This window comes from Rattus rattus, chromosome 12, assembly GCF_011064425.1.
Source record: "Rattus rattus isolate New Zealand chromosome 12, Rrattus_CSIRO_v1, whole genome shotgun sequence".
Taxonomy (NCBI): domain Eukaryota; kingdom Metazoa; phylum Chordata; class Mammalia; order Rodentia; family Muridae; genus Rattus; species Rattus rattus.
The window spans coordinates 77,391,481-77,416,522 of record NC_046165.1 but is presented as its reverse complement, the minus strand read 5'-3'; the positions used below and the strand labels follow the sequence as shown (position 1 = coordinate 77,416,522).

Genomic DNA, 25,042 nt, shown 5'->3' with positions numbered 1-25,042 from the left:
GAGCTCAGGTCATCACACTTAAGTGGCAGCATTGTAATCTGTGAAGCTCTTTAGCCAACCCTTCTTTTTTCTTTCTTTTTTTTTTCTTTTAATAAAAAAGGAAGCAACTCCGTTAGCATTTGAGAGTCCTGTTGTCTTTCTCACATGCACCATTCCCTCTCTTCCTCCACCGCAACTGAATCCAGGACAATATGGCTCCAGTCCGCGGATCCGCTGTCACTGAAGACAAGGGGGACATTTCTAGCCTCCTCTTCCTTTATGCTATGCATCAGCTGCCATGTTCGGTTTTCACTGTCTTAGACTGGACCGTGCTCACACGTAGACTGGCACTTCCTGTCCTTGTCGTTGTACTCTGAAGTCCTAACCCTGAGCTGACGAGTGAGTGCACAGACCTGGGTAAAAGCTTCACTTCACAGGGCTCTTGACACTGAACTTCTACTTAAAATATCAACTAAAAGCAGGATCTGAGTTATCTACTTTTGATCCCCCAAATTTTGACAGTCCGCTATAACGTGTGACCATTACCTTTAGAAAACCCCAGTTTCTGGGTAACAGTTCTTGCAATTTTGGAAGTTGTTGCGTCACTGTAGAGATAGACCTCGTCCATGCTGTGCCAGTCCACGTGGTTCCGACTCAGTTTGAAACTATGAACAGCTGTTGCACAAAAGAGAGGAATTTCAAGTTCTCCAAGATGGATTTTTCTTGTGTAAGACATTCTCACACCCAGGCTGCTGCATCAGTAATGTCTAACTCAGACACCATGTACTTTAGCTCAGTAGAGAGAACATCACTGAAAACATTTATGTCACATAAGCAATGCACAGAGCCTTATAAACGATCACCTGTGCTACAAGGAACAGCGCGTGCCAGGTGTGACCGCATGATATTAAACCCTTGCATGTAGCTCACATTTTTGATTATCAAGGAGCTGTATCCCCAGTGGTTTACCTCTTCTTCTAGAGGGATCTGTATCTCTTCAAAAGTTTTCAACAGCCCTGACACAGAAACTTTAATTCTGTCCCTCTTGTTGATGTTACTAAAGATATCAAGATATGTAAAAATTTTACTCAATGTAAGACAAAAAAGGCAGTAAGAAGAGAATAATGTATTAGAATATAAGGTACGTCGGGAATGGATATTAAGGCCAATGATCACTTGACACTGCTCAGCACAGCAGAAACACAAAAATGAAGCTTTGAGAAGAAATTAATGTTTCTGTGGTGTGGCTACTGCATTTCTGTACTGAGGTTGTGCCTACTGTGCATGAGGTCCTCAATGCAAATGCAGCCGAGGAATTCCGAAGCTCAGAGGCAGACACTGTGAACTGTTCACTTCTGCATCTCCAGTGCTAAATAGAGTGTGGGGCACATGTGTGACTCCACTAATAGTGCAGAAGCAATGAACTAGAGATTGATCTACTCTATCACTCATAATTGATAACTCATGTATTTTGAAGGTTTAAATTTTCCGTTATCTATTGGGCACTTAGGTAAGAGACCTTCATAGTCTTATCTTGTAGAAAGTGGTATTCACCATCATTATGTCCAATTAGCATTCTGAAATCTCCTTATGGCAAGAATTGTATCCCCATTTCAGTCATAAAAACTTGATGCAGAAAGAGACTAATTTGCTCAAAAGCTAGTAACTGGCAGGGTGCACCTGTTTTACCTGAAGATGAGTTGTAAATGACCTCAAGTTAAGAGTACAGCTCTGGGAGGCTGGAGAGATGGCTCAGTGGTTAAGGGCACTGACTGCTCTTCCAGAGGTCCTGAGTTCAAATCCCAGCAACCACATGGTGGCTCACAACCATCTGTAATGGGATCTGATGCCCTCTTCTGGTGTCTGAAGACAGCTACAGTGTACTCATATACATTAAATAAACAAATCTGTGAGAGATATGGCTTAGCGCTTAAGCTTCATTAGAAGACCAAGGTTCAATTCCCAACACCTATATAGCAGCTGTCATGTCATGTTGCACATATATATGTGTGCAGGGAAATTACACATAACATAAAATACATTATAAATAATTTAAGTTTTATGAAAATCAATTATGTCATTTACCTCTTAGGATATGTCACTGATGTGTGTGTGTGTGTGTGTGTGTGTGTGTGTGTGTGTATGTGTCTCACAGGACTAAGATTCAATTAATAACAACATACACTAATAGCTTTAGTTCACAGAAAGCAACCACAGGGAGACTTTTAAATAAAAAGCTTTTTATAAGTTAAAAGGATTAAAAATTTTGCAAGGGCTTAATAACCATTTACAAAGCAAATCTTTGTTGAAATAGTTCTGAGCTACATATGTTTAAAAGATTGAAACTGATCAAATATTTAGAGAAAAGTAAAATCTAACAAAACTCTGTTCCTCTGAAAACCACTTATATATTTTATATATTGTCTTAACATCTTAAGAACATATACATATGACACAAAATGAATATATACATACATGTAATAATGTAAAACTAAGCCAATAGCACAACAGACAGTTTTAGGAAAGCTAGAACATCTAGGCTTTAAGCAGCTGCTGCAAGCTGGGTGTAGGCTACCAGAAGAGAACCAGGTTTACCGTACCTTGGGACCGCTTTCGCTTAAGACCTGTGGCATCTGTGCTCTCCTTATATCCTCTCCATTTGAACAGAGAAGGGAGGGAGAAGGGAGGGGTGTGGTAGACAACTAAGAAAGCAAAAACACTGAGCTTCAAAGTAAATTTAAGCGAGGTTTTCTATTCTGCCTTTTCCTTTTCATCCTAACTTTAAAACCTACATTTGACAAACATTATTCTAACTGCTTTCTAAAATACAACTCCTAGTTAAAAATCAGTAAAGCAAAACTTAGTTTAATGTCTGCCAAATATATATGGTCTACTTTTATTGAAAGGCAACTACTGTCTAAATTCACCAGTGATAGACAATTACACGATTGTCATTTAACACCTCTGCATAGTTGTAAGAAATGCAGGGCATTTGAATGCTAAGAGAGCTTCCTCTTTATGATACTGAAGATTATTTAAGTCACCAAATTTCGATGGCACAGCCAAGAGGTGATACACACTCTGAGAATACAGCCACGTTTTAAATGGCTGATTCAGCTGGCCTGAGAGCATGGTATCCAGTCCACTGAATGCTACCCATAGTGACATATGATGGCTTCAAGATTGCTTCAGAAGCAAGGTTTCCTCCTTTCATGACTGAGACAGTTGTTGACAACTTAAAAGTGAAAACATTTTCAAGAAAATCAAATTGAAGGCTCTACTTTTCAACCATCTCTTTTGGAAAGATTAGTGATAACAAAAATAATTTCATTAGGAAACATATGCTGTGATAGCTTGTAGGCATTAAGCAGACAACACAGAAAGGCCAGGCAGAGAATTGATATTTGACAAATCAGTCTTAAAGCCAACATGTTCCTTGTTGAATTTTGCTAGTTATATTACTGATAACATTCCTTATATTTAAGTAAGTAATTATTTTAGTACACTTGAAACAGAATCTTATAACTTAGTTTACTATTTAGTTAACAAATCACCAGATGTTTATAATTTAATTAAAATTTATATTCTAACATATTCAATTTTCACCCTCACTCCGTTCTACATAAACTTGACATTCATAGGTTAAATGCTGCCCAAATAAAAACCCTTTTATTTCTGTTGTATATACAGTTGAAGTATATGCAAAGATTTGTGCAATAAAGGTTTTTGTAAAATTCTTACAAGGCATTCAAAACTAAACCTACACACTAATTAGTACATCTACAATACAATTAGATAGCTGTAGGACTATAAACTAGGACTAAAAGCTGGGTGACAGCAGCACTATTTATTAAATGCCTTCTGACACAGTGGAAAAGAACATGGAAACAGGCTTCTTCCTGCCTCGTTCTTTCACAGGCTTTCTGGTCAGTCATTCAGGAGCAGAGGTACACTCAGGCCAGCAAACAAGTACACCAAATACACTAGGAAAAAGCTACGACATAGCTAAGGGGGCAGACAGACACAAACTTGGTGATTTACTACCTGAACCAAATCCCACATTTACCAACTCGAGCTCCCGGGACACACACGGGCCACCTGATATAAAATCATGTGAGCACTCTCAGAAAGCTGGTCAAGACACAAAATGAATTCTCGCCTTTCAGAAACATTAGCACGCCTCTAAGAAGAAAAGCACCCCGTTACACAGCCTTTCACTCCCAGCCGAAACTTGTACTTGTTTAAAACCTTTCCATAAAATGAAGTGGGCTGGTTCTTTACCTTTACAACTTATTTCCACTTGAAAATCATTCGCTAGGGAGCGTAACGCTTTTAACCCCAAACAGAGTTACCGGTGTCACTTCCCTTTTAGCAGAAGAAAATGCTTTGCAAACTACCAGCTGGGGAATCACTCCCAGGTAAAAAAGATCTAAGTTCTAGAACGATCTATTTACTTTGTCTTCTGTTAGACACATAGGTTAGTAGTTCCTATGTACTATCTCAATGGTATGCATGCATTCATACAACTCAAAATGCTAGTTTATAAGCTGATAACATTTAATTAAATGTTTACATAGTGAAGTCTTGTTCAGTAATCAGAAAATACTGAGATGTTAAATTACTTAGAATCATTTCCTTATTAATTAATCTTGCAAAGAAACTTTAATCACCATGTAATTCTGAATACAGTAGGTTTATCCACAAAGTGGGCGGGCTAATAATTCCCATTAGAGAAATGTGCAATCCCTTTTCCCTCTGTGAACACTGTCTGGAAAACTAGGATCTCTTCTTTTTTAGGTAGGGGCTTCCGTAGGCTGCCTCACATATCTCTTGCTGAGTCCCTTTCCAAGCAGTCAGAGTCTAGTTTAGAAAAGTCCCCTGGTGCCGAGCGCTGCCCTGGGCAATCCTTACTCTCAGGGAGAGCAATGGCCTTGCGTACCTCAACCTTGCTGACTGCATCAAACTCTAGCGCTCTTTCTTAGACTTCAGGTAGATTCGACTGATAATCATGAAATCCTAGTTCCAAACTAGATGCTGGGGATCGTCAGCCACCGAAGACAGAAGAGAAAGCTGGGTAATGGTCAGAGCACCTCTGCGTCATTATTATTGTTGTTGTTGTTGTTATTATTTTCAAGTAGGCCCTGGCTGCCGTGCTATGTAGTCCAGGCTATCTTCAAACTCAGAGAGGCTGGCTACCTCTGCCCTTGAATGCTGGGATCTACCTGGTACCTCATTGTTCTTACTGACTGCCCAGCAGCTGCAGGTGTCACAGCCTCTGTGATACCTGCAGCATCTGCACTCCTCGCTCTTTAACTTTTGACCCAGGGCTTCTGTGTGGCTAATTATTTGGTGGTGGAGGTTAAACCTGGATCTTACGCAGGTCAGGCATGCACTTGGTGTGACCTGAATCTGGAATATAAGCAGGTCCACACCCTTATCAGGTTGGCCGGCCTCTGCCTTCGACCACAGTTGCTGACATGGGTGCACATGTCATGCATATTTTTGGTTCCCGCCTGTTCCCACCTGATTTTTCTTGTTCTGTTCCCATTTGCTTGGTTTGTTTTTTGTGTTCACTGAACATTTTCAGTAATTCGTCTTAATTTCTATTGGCTTCCTTTCGGGCTAGCACAGTGTCGCTGCAGTGCTGGGCTAGCACAGTGTCGCTGCAGTGCTGGGCTAGCACAGTGTCGCTGCAGTGCAGCCGTCACCCAGCACCAGCCATGAGATTCACTCAGAGGTCTCCATTTTTCCACCAACAGTTTCTCTGTCCCAGGACCCCATCCAGACTACGTCTGGCCGCCAGGTCTCCGCAGTCTGCTCCTGCTTGTGACCAAGGCCGGGCAGAACAAGCATCCTCTTTGTTATTTGCTGGAAGAGCCCTCAGTTTCAGTTTGTCCTAGGATCTTCTACTATGGAATTGAGGTTGTGCATTTCGTGGACAGTGATACACAGTACTAATGCATTTAGGCCGGCTTTTTAAACTGTAATCCAGTAATAAATGTGCTTGCAGGACTTCTTACTTGAAGGTATAATTTTAGTTTAGCCATCTCAGGTGCATGGATGGCTCAGATTAGTCACCATGTTAGAGAAGCTCTCCCTAGCCGTGGGGCTGCAGAGAAGGCTCAGTGCTTACTGCACTTGCCAAGGACCGGGGTTTGGATCCCAGCACCCACATGGCAGCTCACATCAGTGCCTCCCTGTGGCTGTCCTTTAAGACCCTGAGAACTCCAGGGGAGAGAGACGCCTTCATATGTCTCCCACATACGTGCCCAGCACAGCTTGAGGCACTGATAATCCCGACAAAAGATGAGTGAGGCTTGGTCATCGCACATGAAAAGATTTAGGTGAGAAGGGTGTTTTCAACCCAAGAAGAATAAAATAGAAAACTTCAGAAGTGTAGAAAGCCAAAACAGTCTAAAGGAGCATACTTTTTTTGTAAGTATTTTAAATTTGAGTTATTTTCCCCTAAATGGTGGCTTTCTAGAGGGTACATGGTGTTTCTGTAATTTTTTTGGTTCTTTTTTTTTTCTTTTCGGAGCTGGGGACCGAACCCAGGGCCTTGCGCTTCCTAGGCAAGCGCTCTACCACTGAGCTAAATTCCCAACCCCACTTTTTTTTTTTTTTTTTGGTTCTTTTTTTTTTTTTTTTTTATTTTTAAATACACTACAAAATTTCCCCAGATTTTCAAAGTGTCACATCTTAACCTCTGAGTATATATTTATCATAATACCAAATAACACATAAAGGACTGAAAATCATATTTACGATTAATTGAACTAACAGTATAAATCTTTACCTTTGCCACACACAGCTAAAATTTTTATCTTAAACTAAGAGTGATGGTGCGTGCTTGTAATCTTAGCAGTTGGGAGGTAAAGGTTAAAGGTCATCTCAATTACATGGAAAGTTCTAGGCCACATGTGACTACGTGAGGCCCTGTCTCAAAAAAGAAAAAATAAATAAATAAATAAATAAAAAGATCAACAGCAAAAGTAAAAATTTCTTCTAATGAACCTCAGGGAATCACATTCTAAAAGTGACAGTGTCATAGTCACACCACCCCCCCCCCCAATCCAAATTGCCCAGACACTTGCTATGCAGACTACCAAAAAGGCATTCGGGTTGGCACCACCCTGTCTGCCTAAACATGTTATTTCTAATTAATTTTTACTACTCCACATAGATCCTTTGAACACATCATACAATGTCTCTCACGAACACACACACACACACACACACACACACACACACACACACACACACAGTGAGGGAGAGAGGGTGAGAGACAGACAGAGAGATACAGACAGACAGAGAGACACAGAGAGAAACCTATGAAACCTTACTCAGACAAATAAACTGTGTTCTTAGGCATGGTCAGTTTGGGCAGTCTACAGAAGACTTAAGTATTTGTGACATTAATATTTAGGGAGAGCAGAAGTATAGAGTTCACAGGAAAGTGAGTTTTGTTGTGACCATGACCGTAAGCCAGCGGTGTGGAGATGCACAGGCTGAGGCGGAGGACAGTGTGAGCGCGGGAACAACCCCTTCCATGTGCATGCTATCTTTCCTGTGAGCTTTCATGCACTATCAGTACTGACCACGGTTGACAAAACTATGTTTGCTGTGTGAACTGTCACTCTTGAGGGAGAAGACTTGAGAAAAAAATCCCAATTCTGCTTTGTCTAGTGGCAATGAAATTGTCTTATGACGCAAGTTCTGTCCTTCAGATACTGTGAAGTAGGGTCTAGTAGAGGAGAGAGACTATTCCTTACCTCAAATCACAGATACATTTCCATTTTTTGTTGCACAAGAGTGAGGTGTTATTTCTCTAGTTATTAAGTATTACCTGCAGCCACAGCTCTAGCCTAAATCTGACAGCAAAATAAGGAAATGCTTGAATCTACAGATCAGGAAACTGAGATAATGTGTTTAAAACTCAGAGCATGGTACCTGCAAACTACAAAAGGGTCACAGAAGTGCTGGATTTCACTAGTGACTTGTGTGGCAATCACAAGCCTCCTCAGTTAGTCATCTTAACTGAGGAGACAAAGACCAAGGCAGAGTTATACTTCTTTTCTTGCGACTGATGTATGTATCTATAGGTAGGTTCAGACAGATGACAGACAACAAAAAACAGAAGTAGAGAGGGAAAAATGAGTAGAAGAGAAGAAACAGGGTCAAGGCTTGTGGACAGCGAGGAGCCGCATCCTGTGAGTGACTTGGTCAGTCCTGGGCAGGCTTCTTGGCTTCAGAGGGGTTTGATGGGGTAGGGAAACAGTTTCTTAGGTTGTACTTTAATTCACTACGTTTGGCAGGGCTTGCCGAAAGCCTCCCGAATACAAGGCAAGCACGGATGAAAACACGGAGCATCCGCAGCCTGAGCGGCCTGTGCAAGGTACTCACCAGAGTAGTTGATCCCACTGCCTGCAGCAAACGGAATGACAGAAGGAGTTTTAACTTCACCACAGATTCTGAGGTTAGTCAAGATTCAGACACATACTGAAAACACGGCAATCTCGGCTATTCTGCAACGTTCTTAAGGCTGACACATAGTCACGTCTGAGTGAGTAACTAAGGAGCATACTTGTTTTAGACTAGAAACTTGTATTTATCTTCCAGAGATAACTGAAAGATTACATAAGCAATTCCGGCTTTTAAAATTCAGGAACGGATTAGTTACTAATAAAACTGCTCTCTTCTATGACAGCAAGGGTTGCTTTGTAAGTCTACTTTCAGTGATAACTCTCGTCCCAAATGACTACTAGTTTAATATAAACAATTTGTACCTATATGGTAAACTGTGCTAGTATTGAGCAACAAAACATATATACTGAGTAAAGTAATCCAGAAATTCATAGCAGTTTTAAATTCTAGAATAGTAAAGTGTTTTTAAAAAACAAGTTCTAGAGTATCTGAGGGTGGACACTTGCCTAGCATGCACGGGCCGAGTGCTAGCCTCGAGACAGCATCGTATTTGATGCTCTGCCCCCCCCCCCCCCCCGCCCCGAGCTACTGTTAGCCACAGTCACCAGCTGTATCATTACTTACGTTCACAGAACACACCAAACGCATTAACTGGTCGTCTTACCGTCTTTTCCATCGATGGATTTGGACATTTCAATATCAAAATTCTCTTGCATCTGCTGACCCCTAAAACAACTGAGATGTTCTTGCTCAATTAAGTTACTCTCTTCTTCCTCCAGAGGTTGCCAAGTGCCATCGATAAACCACTGTCCACGCATCACTGGTATTTTATCGGCCTCTGAAAGGAGAGATCACAACATCAGCCTCTCACAGGGACCCGCCCTAGCCATCCCCCAAGCAGGCTTTAAGACAGAACGTAGTTATTTAAGGCAGAGAAAGGCAGACTTCAAGGAGGAACTCCTCTGCTTGTTTCAGTCAGTGGCTCGCTCTTGCCCCTGTTCCCTGCCCTCTGCCTCTTGAGTGTGAGAAGAAAGGTGTGACCGCCACACCCGCTAGAGGTTTATTAGGTTATCAAGATTAAGTTATAGTAGACATAACACTTATGGTTGCTTTATCTTTAGGAAGACAGAGGAGCAACCGTCCATGTGCTGGAGTCCTGGGTAAGCCAGGTGTGCAGTTAGGGCTTTAATTAAGGCTTTGGTGGTCGTTCGAGCTTATCGGTATAGCATTCCAGACACAGTGTCTAGAGACTGTGCACACATGGTGTGCTTTTTAGCTCATGCTGAACATGTGTTTCTAGGTGGAACACAGGGAAAAATAATAAAGTGATTATATACATATTTATAAGAGCAATTCCTCATCCATTTTAGAAAAAATATTTATTGAATAACATTTTCCTAATAAAACACCATAACTAGAAGCCTAAGAATTTTCTTTATTTAAAAAAAAAAAACTGCACTAATAGTCATCTTGAATCTGAAAACTGTTTATAAAAAAAATCAAAACCGGAGGGGTTGGGGATTTAGCTCAGTGGTAGAGCGCTTGCCTAGCAAGCGCAAGGCCCTGGGTTCGGTCCCCAGTTCCGGAAAAAAAAAAAAAAAATCAAAACCAGGGTCACATTTACCATAGTTATCAGAGTACCTGCAGAACAATATCAGTCCTAGGTTCAATTGTCAGTAACAGCAAAAAGCTAAAAAAACAAAACAAACAATAACCCCGCAGAGCCAAAGACTAAGCAGAATAAAAGTAATTACCCTAAAAGTAGAAGGAAAAAGAAACAAATGAAGAAATGAATCCACACACATGCACACGCACATATGTGCGTGCACACACATAAACACATAGAAACAACCTATGAGCAGAACAAAACATGCCTCCAACTTTTCTCCAATAGTCACGGTGTTCGTCACTTGAAGCTGGGGGCTTTGATGAGTGCACTAATTCAGTCAGTATCATTAGTATATAAACTAATACTGACGTGTTAGTAATACTGACATGGACGTGAACATTCCACGCCTTACTGTTCATGAAAGAAAGAACATTTTAATGAGAGGAGTCAGAGGCTGGAGGCTCGCGGGGCTCGATGGGCTGATGGGCACTAGAGTGCAGCTGAAGGACCTGACAGCTGATATGGCGGCTATGCTGACAGGGCCGCCGGTGTGTGCTAACTGGAGAGTCGACTGTCTCCTCTGCCCAGAGGTGTGGGAAATGGAGATCAGCTCCACAAACTTCTGAGAAATGCTGGCTTTTATCTAACCACGAGAAAGCCTTCCCAGTCTAGGCTGAATTCATTCTTTGATTATTTGAACTGTCTTTTGAAATTTGGGGAATTGGGAGTTTCCTTTGGACCTGACAATTAAAACTTAGAATGTTAGCACAAAAGAGAGATGAATCTAAAAAGCAAGAAAACCTGTGTAATTAGAAATTTCAGTAAGGAATATCAATGTGAACTACTGATACCTTTCCTCTTAAAAGGGGGAGGAGGCACCAACACGAGAGCATGAGCAGCCCTAACACTGAGCGGAGCTGATTCCGAAGTATCACTTCTCTCAAAGGCGGAGGACGACCGACTTCAGGGTTGGGCAGGAGATATACCAGACTTGTACTGTGAGTATTACAACGTTTCTGTCACTCACTTTGTTTTTTTGAGATGAAGTCTCCCTGTGTAGCCCTGGCTAGCCCAGGCCTTGAACGGAACCTGGAGGATCCCTTTGCCTCTGCCTTGGAGTGCCAGGCTTCTGCCACCCTGGTTCCTGTCCCGTGCTTCTCGGGATGCTCTTGTATCTTCCGTTCTCTCCACAGTGACGCTGGGCACTGAGAGTCTCGTACTAGGTGTTCCCCGTGAGCAGAGAGCCTCACTGCACTATGGCCTGTCACGCTGTAAGCACACTCTTGTGTTTGTTGGGGAGGATGAGGCTTGAGTTGTACTTTTGCTATCTTTCCTCCTCTCCCTCTAGCTGTGGTGTCTGCACATCCCTTTCACATCCCTGTGCTCTACCTGTGTCTCAAACCCAGCATAGAGTTGGTTGGGTCTTGCAGATAAAGCCATGTGAAAATTTCTTTTGAACAGTTTATTGATATAATAATTAATATGTCTGAACCCAACTCCTTTTATAGTTACCATCTCTATTATTTACACTTTCCCTACAGAGCATTTCTGTGCCCACCTCCCAACCAACTAGGAAGACTAGGCAGGTGTGCATAGCCTTTTTGTGCTTATTTAAAATGTGCCATTTGGCCAGTCTAAATGGTATCTATAACCTCAAACTTATTATAATATATGCAATAGGTTAATTATTTTATTCTATTTTAATTTTCTCTTTTATTTTCCCAGTACTACTTTATTCTAGGAGCTACGTTGAAATAGAGTTGTTTGTGGTATGGTGTTGTGTGAGAAACAGAATTGTTTGTGGTATGGTGTTGTGTGTGTTCCATCTGCTCGCCCAGGACTCCAAGGGCAGGTGAGCCAGCTCAAGTTCTAAAAGGTGCCATCTCCACCGTCCTGGACCGTGGTTCTCGCTTTATTAGTATTGGGACCTCGTTCCCCCTTTACAGCTGATCTTTAAAATCTTACATCACAGGGCTGAATGAGAGCTGTCCTGGCTTCTCCATGGTGGGTGTTCCAGCCTGTACGGCACTGGCGACTTTCTAAGACCCTCCCTGGCTTCGTCCCCTACACTTACACTCTTGGTTATTTTGCTTTTTATCAATGGCCCTTATTAGGTTGTTGTTTCAATTTATTCTCCCTTGGATGGCTTGTAGTTAATGTTTGACCTTTCCTTCAACACTGTCTTAGGTTTCCATGTTTTGATAAACATGATCAGAAGCAACTTAGGAAGAAAGGGCGTATTTCACCTTACAGTGTACAGTGGGGAGCTCAGGGCAAGACCCCGAGGTAGGAGCTGAAGCACAGGACGAGGAGCAGTGCCTACTGTCTGGTCGCCCGGCTTGCTCAGCTTGCATCCTCATACAACAGCGCCCACAGTGGCATTGCTCACAGTGACCTGCGCCCTCCCAACTCAATTATTAACCAAGAAAATGCCTCAGAGACTTGTCTACAGCCTAAACTGATGGATGCATTTCCTCTATTAACATCCCCCTTCCCACACGCATGTAGGGTTGTTCAAGTTGACAAAACCAACCAGCACAAACTTCTTTACTAAATGCAATAAAATCCTGTACATTTCTGCCTGGTTTTGTTTTGTCTTAGCTTTTGAATGTTTGCCTTTAAGTGACTCTTTACCCTTCTCTTTTCCCTCTAGTCCACCCCCACCGCCACCCCCAGTTTCTTCCTCCTTCTCTTCCTTCTTTATCAATCCCAAGCCTGCACTAGTGTTGGGCTGTTTTCTCTACATGGCTAATTTTCTTTGATGCTTTAAGTGGTCAAATTTATTTTTATTTACATTACTGTCTGACATTTTCATAAATGAATACTATATTTTCATTTGAACTATATCTTCTCCCTGTTCAACTCTTGTCAAATTAATGACTCCTTTTATCATTGTTAAACACACACACACACACACACACACACACACACACACACACACACACACACACACAGTTTGTTGAGTTCGTTTAGCATTGCTCATAAGTACATATGTTTAGGGCTGACCAGTTGGGATTGAATATCTTATGTCTGGTTCAAGACACCCTCTCAGTAGCCAGTGGTTGCCAGGAGCTCTTCATTTCAGAGGTTTCCCCAACCCCACCCTGGATCTGTGGATAAATCTTTCTGTGCTTTGTGTTAACTTCTCTTCCCACTCCTCTCTTCTTCAGTCTCTCAGGCAGCTGTGTGCCCACTCTTTAGAGTCACAGGTCTGCAGCAGGGCTGTGTGTGTGTGTGTGTGTGTGTGTGTGTGTGTGTGTGTGAGAGAGAGAGAGAGAGAGAGAGAGAGAGAGAGAGAGAGAGGGAGAGAGAGAGAGAGAGAGAGAGAGTGTTACACCACTGTCTTTTGTGTCTGTTGGGTTTGGAGAGCTGTTACTACCTTCCAAATCAAGTAGCGTATTTTGTTTAATCTTAACTCTAATCATAATTATTTCTGCAGCTTCCCAAGTGCCCACCGAGTCTTAGAGAGCGGTTTCCCACTACACACTGCGGCTTTCCGATAGGAAAGGCACTTGCTTGGCCCCTTCTCACCAAAATCACAGCTTCTTGAATTGTGTTGAGTCATAAAATAGTCACCCAACACATTGACTTCCAGGGACAAACCACACAGCACCATACAAGTCTGCTCCTTGTCTGCGCTGCTCAGCAGCTGCTCTGGGTCCTCAAGGCAGAAACCTTGCAGTCACCCAAGGTGCCTCTTACTGTGCTTTACAACTACAGCTCAACACTATGTGCTGTTTACCTCACAGACCATGCTCGCACTGGGCTCCATGAATAAGGAGCTTGCTATGGCAGGCATGAGAGCTGGGCTGAGCAGCCGGCGCCCACAGAAAAGCTAGGGTGACAGCAGGCGCCAGTCATCCATCTCAACGGAACAGGATGGAGCATGACAGAGCCCCGCCTCTGATGTGTGCACATGAGTGTTACCATAACAACCCAAAGTTCAGATGACTTTCCAAATCATCCCTTACTCACCAGGAGGTCGTGGCTCTTGCTTGTTTAGCTTTCGAGGCTGCCACGGAAGCCTAGACTCCCTGGTGTCCAGTCTGCCAGCAGTCCCACCACCTCTGCTAATGCTATTGTCAGCACACGTCCGTGTAAGGAACGTGAGCATGCACACGGACTCCCCCAGCCTACTCCTTTCTCTTCACAAACTCAATCCACCTTTTATGGCTGCCAAAAATAACTCTTATTTCAATACTCGAATTCTCTTATGGCTGTGTACTGCTCCTCAGAAAAGCTCCTAGTCACCTGTCCTTAGACTGCCTCTTCATACATTTCATATACACTCACAAAACTTTTGAGTACATTCTGGAAAGCAAGCATTGATGTAGGCTTTGGGATGCAGAGGAGATCGCCGATGATCTGGTATTTTTCATACCAACAGGGCACTTCGTGTGTGTGTGTGTGTGTGTGTGTGTGTGTGTGTGTGTGCGCGCGCGCACATCTGTAAGGGGGGTATCTGACTATATTCTGTGGACACTGCTCCTGGAGAGCTCTTACATATCTCCATAGGTTATTCTTATCTGTTTTTAATCTAGCTAACTCCTAGCTTTACCTCTTCCTGAGCTCTTCCCTTAGCCATGACTCTACTACATCAATGCTATACAGATCTGTCAGGGTTTATCTTGAACATATTCTTTTAAAGTAATACTTAGAGATTTAAAAAATTAAATTAAAACATACCCATACAAAGTAAAGGTTTCTTTATGACAGTTCACATATACTTTACTTCTTTTCTGATCATTTTTATTTACCTTTAAATGATTTGGTGGGGGGGCAGAGGAGTATTTTGAGCCAGGGACTTACAGGACACCGGGTGCTCTCAGATCATTACGTAGCTGAGAACGCCCTTGCATTTCTGACGGCTCTGCCTCCTCCTTGTAGGTGCTGGGATTATGGGCCTGCGTCTGTTTTGTGTACAGTCTAACTGCTTAGCCTTCCTCGTTTCTCTGGACTCTTGGGATCCAAGTGCTGTGTCCACCTCCATCTCAGATGCTTGGAAAGAGGAACTAACATGAACAGCTACTTCAACAGCACCTGCTAAATGTTGCTGTGGGAGGCATAAGCATTGCCCTAGTGGCTGGCAGAGAAACTACACTGGGTTTTCTCCCGTTCTGAGTGTGCCTGTCTGAGAGCTGGTATATGCTGTTCGGTTTTAATACTTAAGTTTTTGAGGAAACAAACAAACAACTGTCTGCCTACCTTCTTAGTATAAGAATGGTAGGATTTTAGAAGGTGAACTACTCATTGAAGAATAATAGGTGTACAAAACAATACACCAATCACATGCCCAGCAATTTACAAGTGTTAATACCCAGACGAAGAGTATTACAGAAGGTTCCAGACCACCACTCAGGTAAAACCCTTCACTCCTAACTCACAGAAGTGTATAGAGCAGTTTAGCTGTCAGAAATTACTATTATCACACTATGATTTGTACTTTACATAAGATTATTATTATCACACTGTGATTTGTACTTTTGTTGTCTGTTGTTTCTTTGGCTCAAAGAAACATGGGACTCTAACTACTACTCATCTGTCTATCTGTCCACCTGTCCATCTTCACAGGAGAAGGTCAGAATCAGTTCTCCCCTTCCACCATGTGGGGCTCTGGAGACTGAACTTAAGTGTCAGGCAGTTTTACAAGATGAGCTGTTAACCAACCAGAGATGGGATTATTTTAATAGTTAAAGTGTTTGTCATGGATTATCTAGGTCTAAGACGCATTCTTGGCCTACTTACTACTATAACTAAACGATTCGAAATAATGTAGATACTTCAGATAGTGACTCATTGCCTGCTGTGATGATCAGATGCTCTCCAGAAGGACTCCTGAGCCTTGGGTATGGTTGTGTGCTCTCCAAAGGGTCACTTGTTAAAGGCTTGCCTGGTCCCAGGATACCTCTGCTAACTGGAATTCAGCGGGTGTTGCCAAAGATGCTGCTGAAAATCCTATACAATTCAGCTTCTTCCTTTCTCCTTCCCACCAACAAAGATGTGCTGGGCTCAAAATGTCAACAGGACAGATACTAAGAACTTCTTTTTGAGACAGTGTCTTATGTAGTTCACCAGGATGGCCACAAACTTGTCTAGTTGGTGTTAGGTGGCCTTGAACTCTTGATTCTCCTGCCTCCCCCCTCCAGATGCGAGGATTGCCACAGGTGTGTACTTCCATGCCTGCTCAGCTACTTTAAAAACTAAAATATGAGTAATCTTTATAGAGCAACTGTATGTCTAGAATGTATTTACAGAAACACGCTCAACTGTCCAGAGAAAATGCCAAGGTATTTACTCTGGCACAGCTGTAATAGAAAGGAAAGCAGGAAAAAATGCAGCCTATCCTATCAAGAAAACAAACAACACTGGAGAGTTTATAGGGGGATGGACTCTTGCCACTGATGGGAATGTAAACTGGTTTCAGCCACTGTAAGATCGGTGTGGCTGCTTTTCAAACCTAAAACTAGAACTGCCATCTGACCCAGCTCTCCCCTCTGGCATATCGAAAGGACTGTACGTACTACCACAGAGATACTGCATGGCCACATTTGTCACTGTTCTAATTCATAACAGCAAGGAGATCTAATCACCCTAGACATCCATCAAGACAAACGGATAGTGAAATGTCCAGACATACAATGCGATTGTATCCAACTGTAAAGAAAGCAAACGTGTGAAACTGGTGGGGAAATGGAAATGGAAAATATTTCTACTAAGGTACATCAGGCTTAGAAAGCAAAACACTAGGGGTGTAGGCACCTACATGACATATATGACATATATGACATACATGACAAGGGGCTGGGAAGGTGGAGAGGAATGAGGGGAAGGATCAGTCCACACCGAGTATGCATGAGAATACTACAGCAAAGTCTGATCCTCTGTGTGTTAATTAAAAATAAAAAGCAAGCAAAAGAAAAACCATGGCCTATAACAAAAACATAAATATAGGATGGGAAGATGACTCAGTGGGTGGAGACACTTGCTGCCAAGTCTGAGAACCCGAACTCCATCTGCAGGACCCACACTGTAGGAGACCTGAGTCTCACAAGTTATCCTCTGACTTCCACACGCTCACTGCAGCTCATGTGTGTTGTGGCACGTGCTTATGGTTCCTCTGTACCAAGAAAGCAGTTCGACTCCTGGTCATAATCACTAACTTCAGAGAGCTACACACACACCCATGTGTTTAAGTCACTACTACAGTGGTTTTCATAACTAGGTTTTGAAGTACTTGAGTACAGACACAGACAGACACACACACACACACAACACACACACACACACATACACACAGACAGAGACACACACACACACACACACACACACACACACGCCTCCTTCAGCCATTACATGTTCATCAGTTAATAGACAATTTCGACAAAACCATCTTGTACAATATCTTATTAAAGAAAAATGCATCTGGGCTGGTGAGGTGGCTTAGTTGGGTAAAGGTGCTTATTGTTACGTCTGAGGACTAAATCTCATCCCTACCAGGTTGTCCTCTACTTCCACATATGTGCTATAATTGACAGACAAGACAGACAGACATACATCACACACACACACACACACACACACCACACCCCCCCCCACACACAAAGTGACAAAGAGAAAAGGGAATCTCTCTCCAGACACACTTCTCCATTAAGGCAGAGAGTGTACCCCATGGACATTTTTCTCTTCCTAACAGTATCCAGGGCTGGGCACTGGTGACCATTCTCTGTGGCTACAGCATGCACAGGCCTTGGACTCTGGATGCTGGGAGTCTTTTGGAGCCTGTGCAGTGTAGCGTCTGAATTTCCTGTGCAGGTCACCGTGAGCTGTCTTCACACTCAGCTCTCTACCAGAAACTGCATCGCTTTGGGACAAGCATGAGAAGTTACATCAGATATTTTGTCTTGACCTGAGCTGTGTAGAATTGCTCTATTAAGGTTCCTGAAAAGTCTTCTTCCCTCAGATGACTTCCTTCCTCCCAGTACAGCCATCTTCAATGGTGACTATGCTCTTCACACGTCCTCAATACCACCATAGTCAGGGTAGTTCAGCTGCTGCCCTACTAATGCATTTAGTTGCTAACCTGCTTACCAAAATCCAGCAGTTTCTGATTTCTAACTTTACTTGTGTAGAAATTGAACAGTCGCCAGGCAGTGGTGGCGCACCGCTTTTGTCCCGGCACTTAGGAGGCAGAGGCAGGCAGATCTTGTGAGTTCGGGGCTAGCCTGCTCTACAGAGGGAGTTCTAAGACAGCCAGGGCTACACAGAGAAACCCTGTCTCAAAAGACAAAAACAAAAAAAACCCCAACAAGACAAAACAAAATAACCACCACAGTTTTTAGACTGTCCGCCATGTCCTCAGATGCAGAGAGCCTACACAGTTCCTTGCTACCACAGGACATCGGCAGGCTCTCCCACCTAGCGCTCAACATGCTGGACTCGCACATACAACTGTCTGTGTGCTGGAGGTGGCCTCAGGAATGCTGGAGGTACTTGGATATAAAACAATTCAGCTCTAGGAGGAAGGCACTTTGAACTTACCTGACCATCGTGTTTGGTTTTTTTAAAGAGCACATTCTATAAATAGAAAATATAAGTAAGCCAATTAAAAATCAGGCAGAAAATGGGGCAGGTGAGTGGCTCAAAGGGTAGAACAGTAGCTGTGTAAGCCTCACGGCCTGAGTTTGATCCTCAGACTCCACAGTGGAGGAAAAGAATTGACTCCTGGAAGCTGTCCTCTCATTTTCACATGCACAGTGCCACACGTGTGCCACACTTACACCTCTCTCCTTCCTCCCCCGTCACACTCACACACACACACACACACACACACACACACACACATCTCTCTCTCTCTCTCTCTCTCTCTCTCTCTCTCTCTCTCTCTCTCTCACACACACACACACACACACATGCCCCATTCCCAGGAAAGGTCATTTCTATCTTGATCCCACGTGGCTGCCCCTGTACCTTCTACCTCTGTATCATTCAGTTATCTTTGCTGTAATAATTTCTCTGTTAATTTTTTTTTTCTGAGACAGAGTTTCTGTGTAGCCTGCTGTCCTGTAACTCACTATGTAGACCAGGCTGGCCTCAAACTCACAGAGCTCTGCCTGCCTTTGCCTCCTGGGTGCTGGGATTAAAGATATGCACCAAAAACACGTGGCATAAATCTTTGTTATACTTTCTGTTAAAACTAGAGAAGAAGTAGATTGCCTTGACAGATAATTCCTTGACTGCTCGATCTCTTGGTAAATTTGGCATCATCTGCATGGAGGATCTAATTCATGAGATCTATACAGTTGGGAAATGCTTCAAGGCAGCAAATAACTTCCTGTGGCCTTCAAACTATCTTCCCCGCGAGGTGGAATGAAGAAAAAGACAACTCACTGTGTAGAAGGTAGAGATGCTGGCAACAGGAAGACCAGATAAACAGGCTAATTAGACGATGAACTACGGTGTAGCCTGTGGTATTTTTATAATCTGGTCAGTTAACAAACAATCACAGTTTGGCAAAATAAACAAACAAAACCTAGAGAAGAATTTCTGGCCTTTAGTGGACATCTATAACAAGATTTTCCATGAAAGAGGAAACTTCTGTAGAAAAGAGTTGTCGAGAAAACTATACCGTAAAGTACGCTCAGATTCACTGGATACCAGAGACAGACAGATTGCAACAGGTCCAGTTCTGACACAGGCACATAGGGGTGACGTGTAAAGATGTGTACTGCAGCAATGGTCACAGCGTCCCAGACGACAACTTAAAGAACCAAAGGGGAATGGAAGGCAGCAGGGGGAGCCCATGTGTTACCACAGATGCGTCTCAGAGTCTGTGCATTAGCGCAGTAAGCCTCGATAGTGTATTTATGAACCAAAAAGCAAGCTGCGGAAGGAAACAAATAGAACAGCCCTTTAAACACGGAGCTATGGTAAGTCCAAAGCCGACCAGGAACCGTAATCTAAAAAATGCAAAGGAATACAGGAGAGGCGGCTATGTCCAGATTGAAGAACATGACTGGAGAGGCCATGGAGATGTCTGTGAAGTTTAATCTAAGTAAAGAGGACACTCTTCGTTATGCTGTTTGTAATGTTTTTAAGTTTGAAATAGCTAACCATAAAATTAAAAATATTAAATCGATACTTAGGTAAATGATAGAATAGGAATAAAATTGACAAAAATTTAATTAATAAATGGAATTAAAGATAGCAAATTGGGGACCAAGCATCAAAAGTTTGTATATGTCAGAATTCCTTAAACCAGGTCAGTCACTAGAGATGATGATTTGGAGGATAAGATCAATGATTGTCCTAACAGAGTCAGCTCAGCTCGCTGCAGTGTTACATCTGATCTCACAAAACACAGACGTCCAAATATACCTTAGGCCATACAGGACAGCAACAATCACGTATGATCACTAAGCCATGCTTACATTAATTCCAACACTCCCTCCCACTAGCCACACTTCGGCCACTTTATACAGTCCTTGGAGGTAGGAAATGCTGGATGTAGTTGTACCCTGAAAGCCAACAGCTCTGGATTGAAAGGTCTATCCATCAGTTTACCAGGCTGAGAGTTCTTTCAGTAGGGTGTCCTTCCAGAACTGAAGCCCATGAGGTGCCCTCAACACAGGTGTTAGCATCTTGAGATCCCAGGGAGCCTGCGGCACTCTCAGGCCTCTCTGCTTGGCAGTGAGGATGCAGCCTCACTGATTCAGTGCTCACACAGGCTTCCCTCTGTAGGCCCTAAACCTCCTTCTTCACCCGGTCCCAGCTCTCTGTGGCTGTTGAGGGCTCGTCTGTCAGCCTGACTCTCCCGTTTACTCCACCTCCACTCGCATCCTGAGGGCTGGGGGCTGGGACTGGGTGAGGACCTGATTCACCCACGACTTCCCCGGAAGTTTCTACCGCATGGTTTCTTCAGGCGTCATATCCCACTCACAGTCCTCACATTATAATTAGGAGATTTCGGCCTTCAATCAGAGGATCTTGGCATCCCTTCCATTTGAATCTGGAGAACACACTTTATATCTTAAGTCACTATGTATTAAGCCTCTCAAGTTCAGGGTTTTAATAGATTTGCACATGCACAATTTTACATGCTCAAAGAAAATTTTATACCTAGGTATCTGGTTAACAAAGTCTGATATTAACACACACAGATGTGAGAGATGAAGTAGACAACATGGAAACCGTCCCTGAGCTTTCAGTGTACGCTTTATAGTAGTGGGGATCTTCACTTCTACACGGACGACATCGCTCTGTCTACACCACAGCCACTGAACACAGCCACGACGCTGACTAAGGTAAAAGAATACGCACTGCCATATGGAGCTTTCAGAATAAGTACAGTGCCATTCAAACACATGTTCTCTTTCTATTCAACATGCTTCCTGTAATCTCAACCACTTTAAACTAGCCATTTCCACACTGTTCACTCATCAAAGCTTTTTAAAAAAGATATTTTTAACATACTCTAGTATGCATATATTTACAAATCATGCACATATACTATTGTCATAAAATGTTTTATTAATTATAAGGTATACAAATTAGGACTAAACAAATTAAGTAAAATCCAACTATTCCCGCTGTAACCCACCCAAAAGCAGTGCAAGCATTTCCACTTCAGAGGCCACTGGTTTCCCGAGTCTTTCTGCAAACTGAATCCCAGCATGCCTTTCTGCTGAATTCCAGACCTATGTACCCTCAATTCCCTTGGATACTTCATCCTAACTGAAGTAGAGACCTTTTCTCTGCCACCACAGGCTGGGGCTGGGGCTGGGTCAGAACGTTTTCTTACCCACAATTCAATCAAGTAAAAACAGAGAGTCCAGGGCTGGCCCACATATCCTCTGACTTATGAACGCACCTTGAACCCTCACTGTGCATCCTATCACCTTCCGGGCCCTGCCCCAAGCGTTCGGTTTGGAGTGCCGCCTCAGGCTGTGGCCTCATGGCGCTGCAGAAGTCCCCAGTGAGCCTCACTTTCTGAGCTGCTTTCCAGATTGTGCTAACCTTTCACACTGCTGCCAAAGTGGCAATCTAAAATGCAAATTTCAGCTTCTCCACTTTAGGTCTGCCAAAGGTTTCATTTTCACAGGATAAAATTTAAAAACTCAGCATGAAAAAGCTCACCCCAATCTAGTCCCTGCCTAGTCATCTTCTACCCCTTTCTACTCTACTCCCATTGCTCTGTGCCAAGTAAGCTCTGAAAGCATCCTCCTCCTCATGGTCCAGGTTTTCAAACACGCCATTCCTGTCCTGAGGACTTAAGACTCAAGCCAACCACAGATTTCTCCCTAGAGTTATTTGTCAACAGAAAGGTGATGATTTCCTTCATTTTTTCTGGAGACATAGATAAATGTGTTGAATCAAAGTAATTTACTTTTTTAGAAAACATGGTTAGAAAACCCCTCACGGTACAAAGGATGAATCACACTGAGGCGGATGGCAACAAAGGCAGCTGACAAACTGTACTGAGGGGCAAATGCATCTTAAGTTGTGAACTGAATAGAAATCAAGAGAAGCTAGTCTTTTTTTTTTTTTTTTTTTTTTTCTTTTTAAAGAGGAATAACAAGGAAGGAAAAAGAGTTCCTATGGCCCAGATCCAGAACGCTGAGAAGTACAGCTGTGAAACCTCACGGTGCACAGAAAGGGGCACAAAAGACACTTGGCCAGACTGAAATCAGATATTGCCTCGCAACAGAGTGACAGTGTATCATAACGTCGCTTTGCTTCTCTAAGACCCCATTCTGCATATACTGCTTTGACTCACCAGGTATCTTTTAAGTTTCTAAAGCCACATGGACTAGTTAAGTCAGACTATATCCTCATGGAGTCTTCAGCTGTCTGTCTAAAATCCCATTTTTCTACCATCTCAAAATTCCAAATGAGTATCTCCTACAAGGACAAGTGTAGACGACAGCCCAGGGAACGCAGGGTCTGTAAGACTTGCAGATGGGACCATGTGGTCATACTGGGGCTAGGGACTTAAGTTGTGGATTCTCATTTATTTCTTGGTGATACTGGTAAAAGGCAGGTCCTTCCTGCCTTTGTTACACAACAGAGTTATAAGAATCAAGAAATGAAGGTAGGGAGGTAGGGACGCTATCCTGCCATCTATACTACTACAGGGGGATACTGTAAACTGGGTGGCCCGCACACAGCCATTTCCTTCCGTTCTGGAGACTGGGGAGTGGAAGGGAAAGACACCGGCAGACACGGCATCTGGTGAGGTCTCCCCTGCTTCACAGACTCGGCTCGGCTCACTGTATCCAGCATCCAGCTGCATACAACAGCTGGGGCGGGATTCCCTCTCAGGCCTCTTTACAGAAGCACTGATCTCATTCAGGAGGACTTTCTAACCTCACGACCTCATCTCCTCCTCACTACCCACCCCCCATGTCCCAAAACTGCCAGCTTGGAAGTTAGGACTTCAGTCTATGAATTGAGTGTGCTGATTACTCAGATCATAAGAAATTAAATGCAGCAACTAATTAAATTATCCTGTAGCCATTACACTGGTAACAAACGGTCTAGAATCAAACGGTTTTGAAATAAAGAGTTATAAGCACTTACACCCGATAGCTCCTGAATATGGCTACAGAGACATCTTAATTACTATGTGGTAGACACTCGATCTGTCCCCCACTTACAAGGGTCAGTGTTGCTCATCCTAAGACCCTTCCCCCTACACAGAAAGACATGAAGCATTTAAGAGTATTGTGTTGGGTCTGATAAACAGAACTACAGGAAGACGAGAGCAGGGCCTATAAGAGGGTCTATAGGCAAAGGAACTCGCACCATGTCTGACCACCTGAGGTCAAACCCTGGGACTTACATGGTGGGAGCAGAGAGCTGGTTTCCCCAGATTGTCCTCTCATCTCCACAAGCACACCCCTATACAACACATCACTGTGCACATACACAAAATGACAATTAAGTATAACAAACATTTAAATAGAAATCTGGGCATAGTCATGCATGCCTTTAATTCCAGCACTCGGGAGGCAGAGGCAGATCAATATACTACTTTAAATACAGTACCAGGACAGCCAGGGCTACACAGAGAAACCCTGTCTCAAACAACCAAAGAGCAAAATTAAGTTAGATTAAAACACGAAGTAGAAAGGAATAGTGAGTGAGTGCAAAGGTCCCGGGGCTAGACCTCAGAGTCTACATCAGTAAGAAGCCTGTTGTAGCTGTGGTGCAGTGCTGGCTGGAGAGAAGTGGTACAAACTGGAAATGGGCTTGGGGCTGTAAGGAGCTGAGATTATGTGCTAAGTGTCCTTAACTGTTGGGCAGGCTTTCCACACCCCAAAGCCAGGAGAGCTCGACAAACGTCCTTACAGGCACTGCCTCTGTACAACAGGGACAGATTATTATTACACTAACTGCTCTGACCCTAGAAGAGTGTGGTGGTTTGTACAGGCTCCGCCTAGGCAGTGGCACTGTTGGAGTGGGTATGGCCTTGTGGGAGTGGTTGTGTCACTGTGGCTGTGGGCTTTAAGACCCTCATTCTAGCTGCCTAGAAGCTGGTATTTTGACAGCAGCCTTCAGATTGAATATGTAGAACTCTCAGCTCCTCCTGCACCAGCCTGCCTGGATACTCCCCGTGTTCCTGCCTTAATGATAATGGACTGAACCTCTGAACCTGTAAGCCAGCCACAATTAAATGTTGTCCTTATAAGAGTTGCCTTGGTCATGGTGTCTGTTCACAGCAGTAAAACCCTAACTGAGACAAAGAGGTTGAAGGAAAGCCCTAGAAGGTCAGTCTAATTGTGCAATATCTTATCTGTGTGTGGGAGCAAAACTGAGAGGCACCACAGAGTCCCACAGGGTCCTAAAGAATCCTAAGAACACCTAGTGGGTGTGCTAAGCGGAAAACAACCTCACCTGGGTGAACCCAGGAACTACCTAAATGACCTGTAGAAGAGAGAATACACCACACATGAAAAACATAGAAAATGAAACCAGTAGCTGAAACAGAAATAGCTGAGTTTCAAACTGGAAGAGGTTACAGAAGGCCAGTAT

The 25,042-nt window shown here is 43.3% G+C and overlaps 1 protein-coding gene across 7 annotated transcripts in view; it reads right to left on the bottom strand.

Moving 5' to 3' along the window:
• Ddhd1 (DDHD domain containing 1) overlaps positions 1-25,042 on the bottom strand; it is a 65,693-nt gene that overhangs the window by 27,160 nt on the left and 13,491 nt on the right. For 2 of the 7 annotated variants that reach the window (XM_032917195.1, XM_032917197.1), the window contains exons 2-5: positions 9,068-9,241; positions 8,383-8,403; positions 2,580-2,681; positions 526-654 (exon numbers count right to left, since the gene is read on the bottom strand). In XM_032917195.1, the coding sequence (XP_032773086.1) occupies positions 526-654; positions 2,580-2,681; positions 8,383-8,403; positions 9,068-9,241 (426 nt within the window). The remainder of the gene's footprint in view (positions 1-525; positions 655-2,579; positions 2,682-8,382; positions 8,404-9,067; positions 9,242-25,042) is intronic. The other 5 variants (XM_032917199.1, XM_032917201.1, XM_032917200.1 and 2 more) reach the window with 3 other exon arrangements.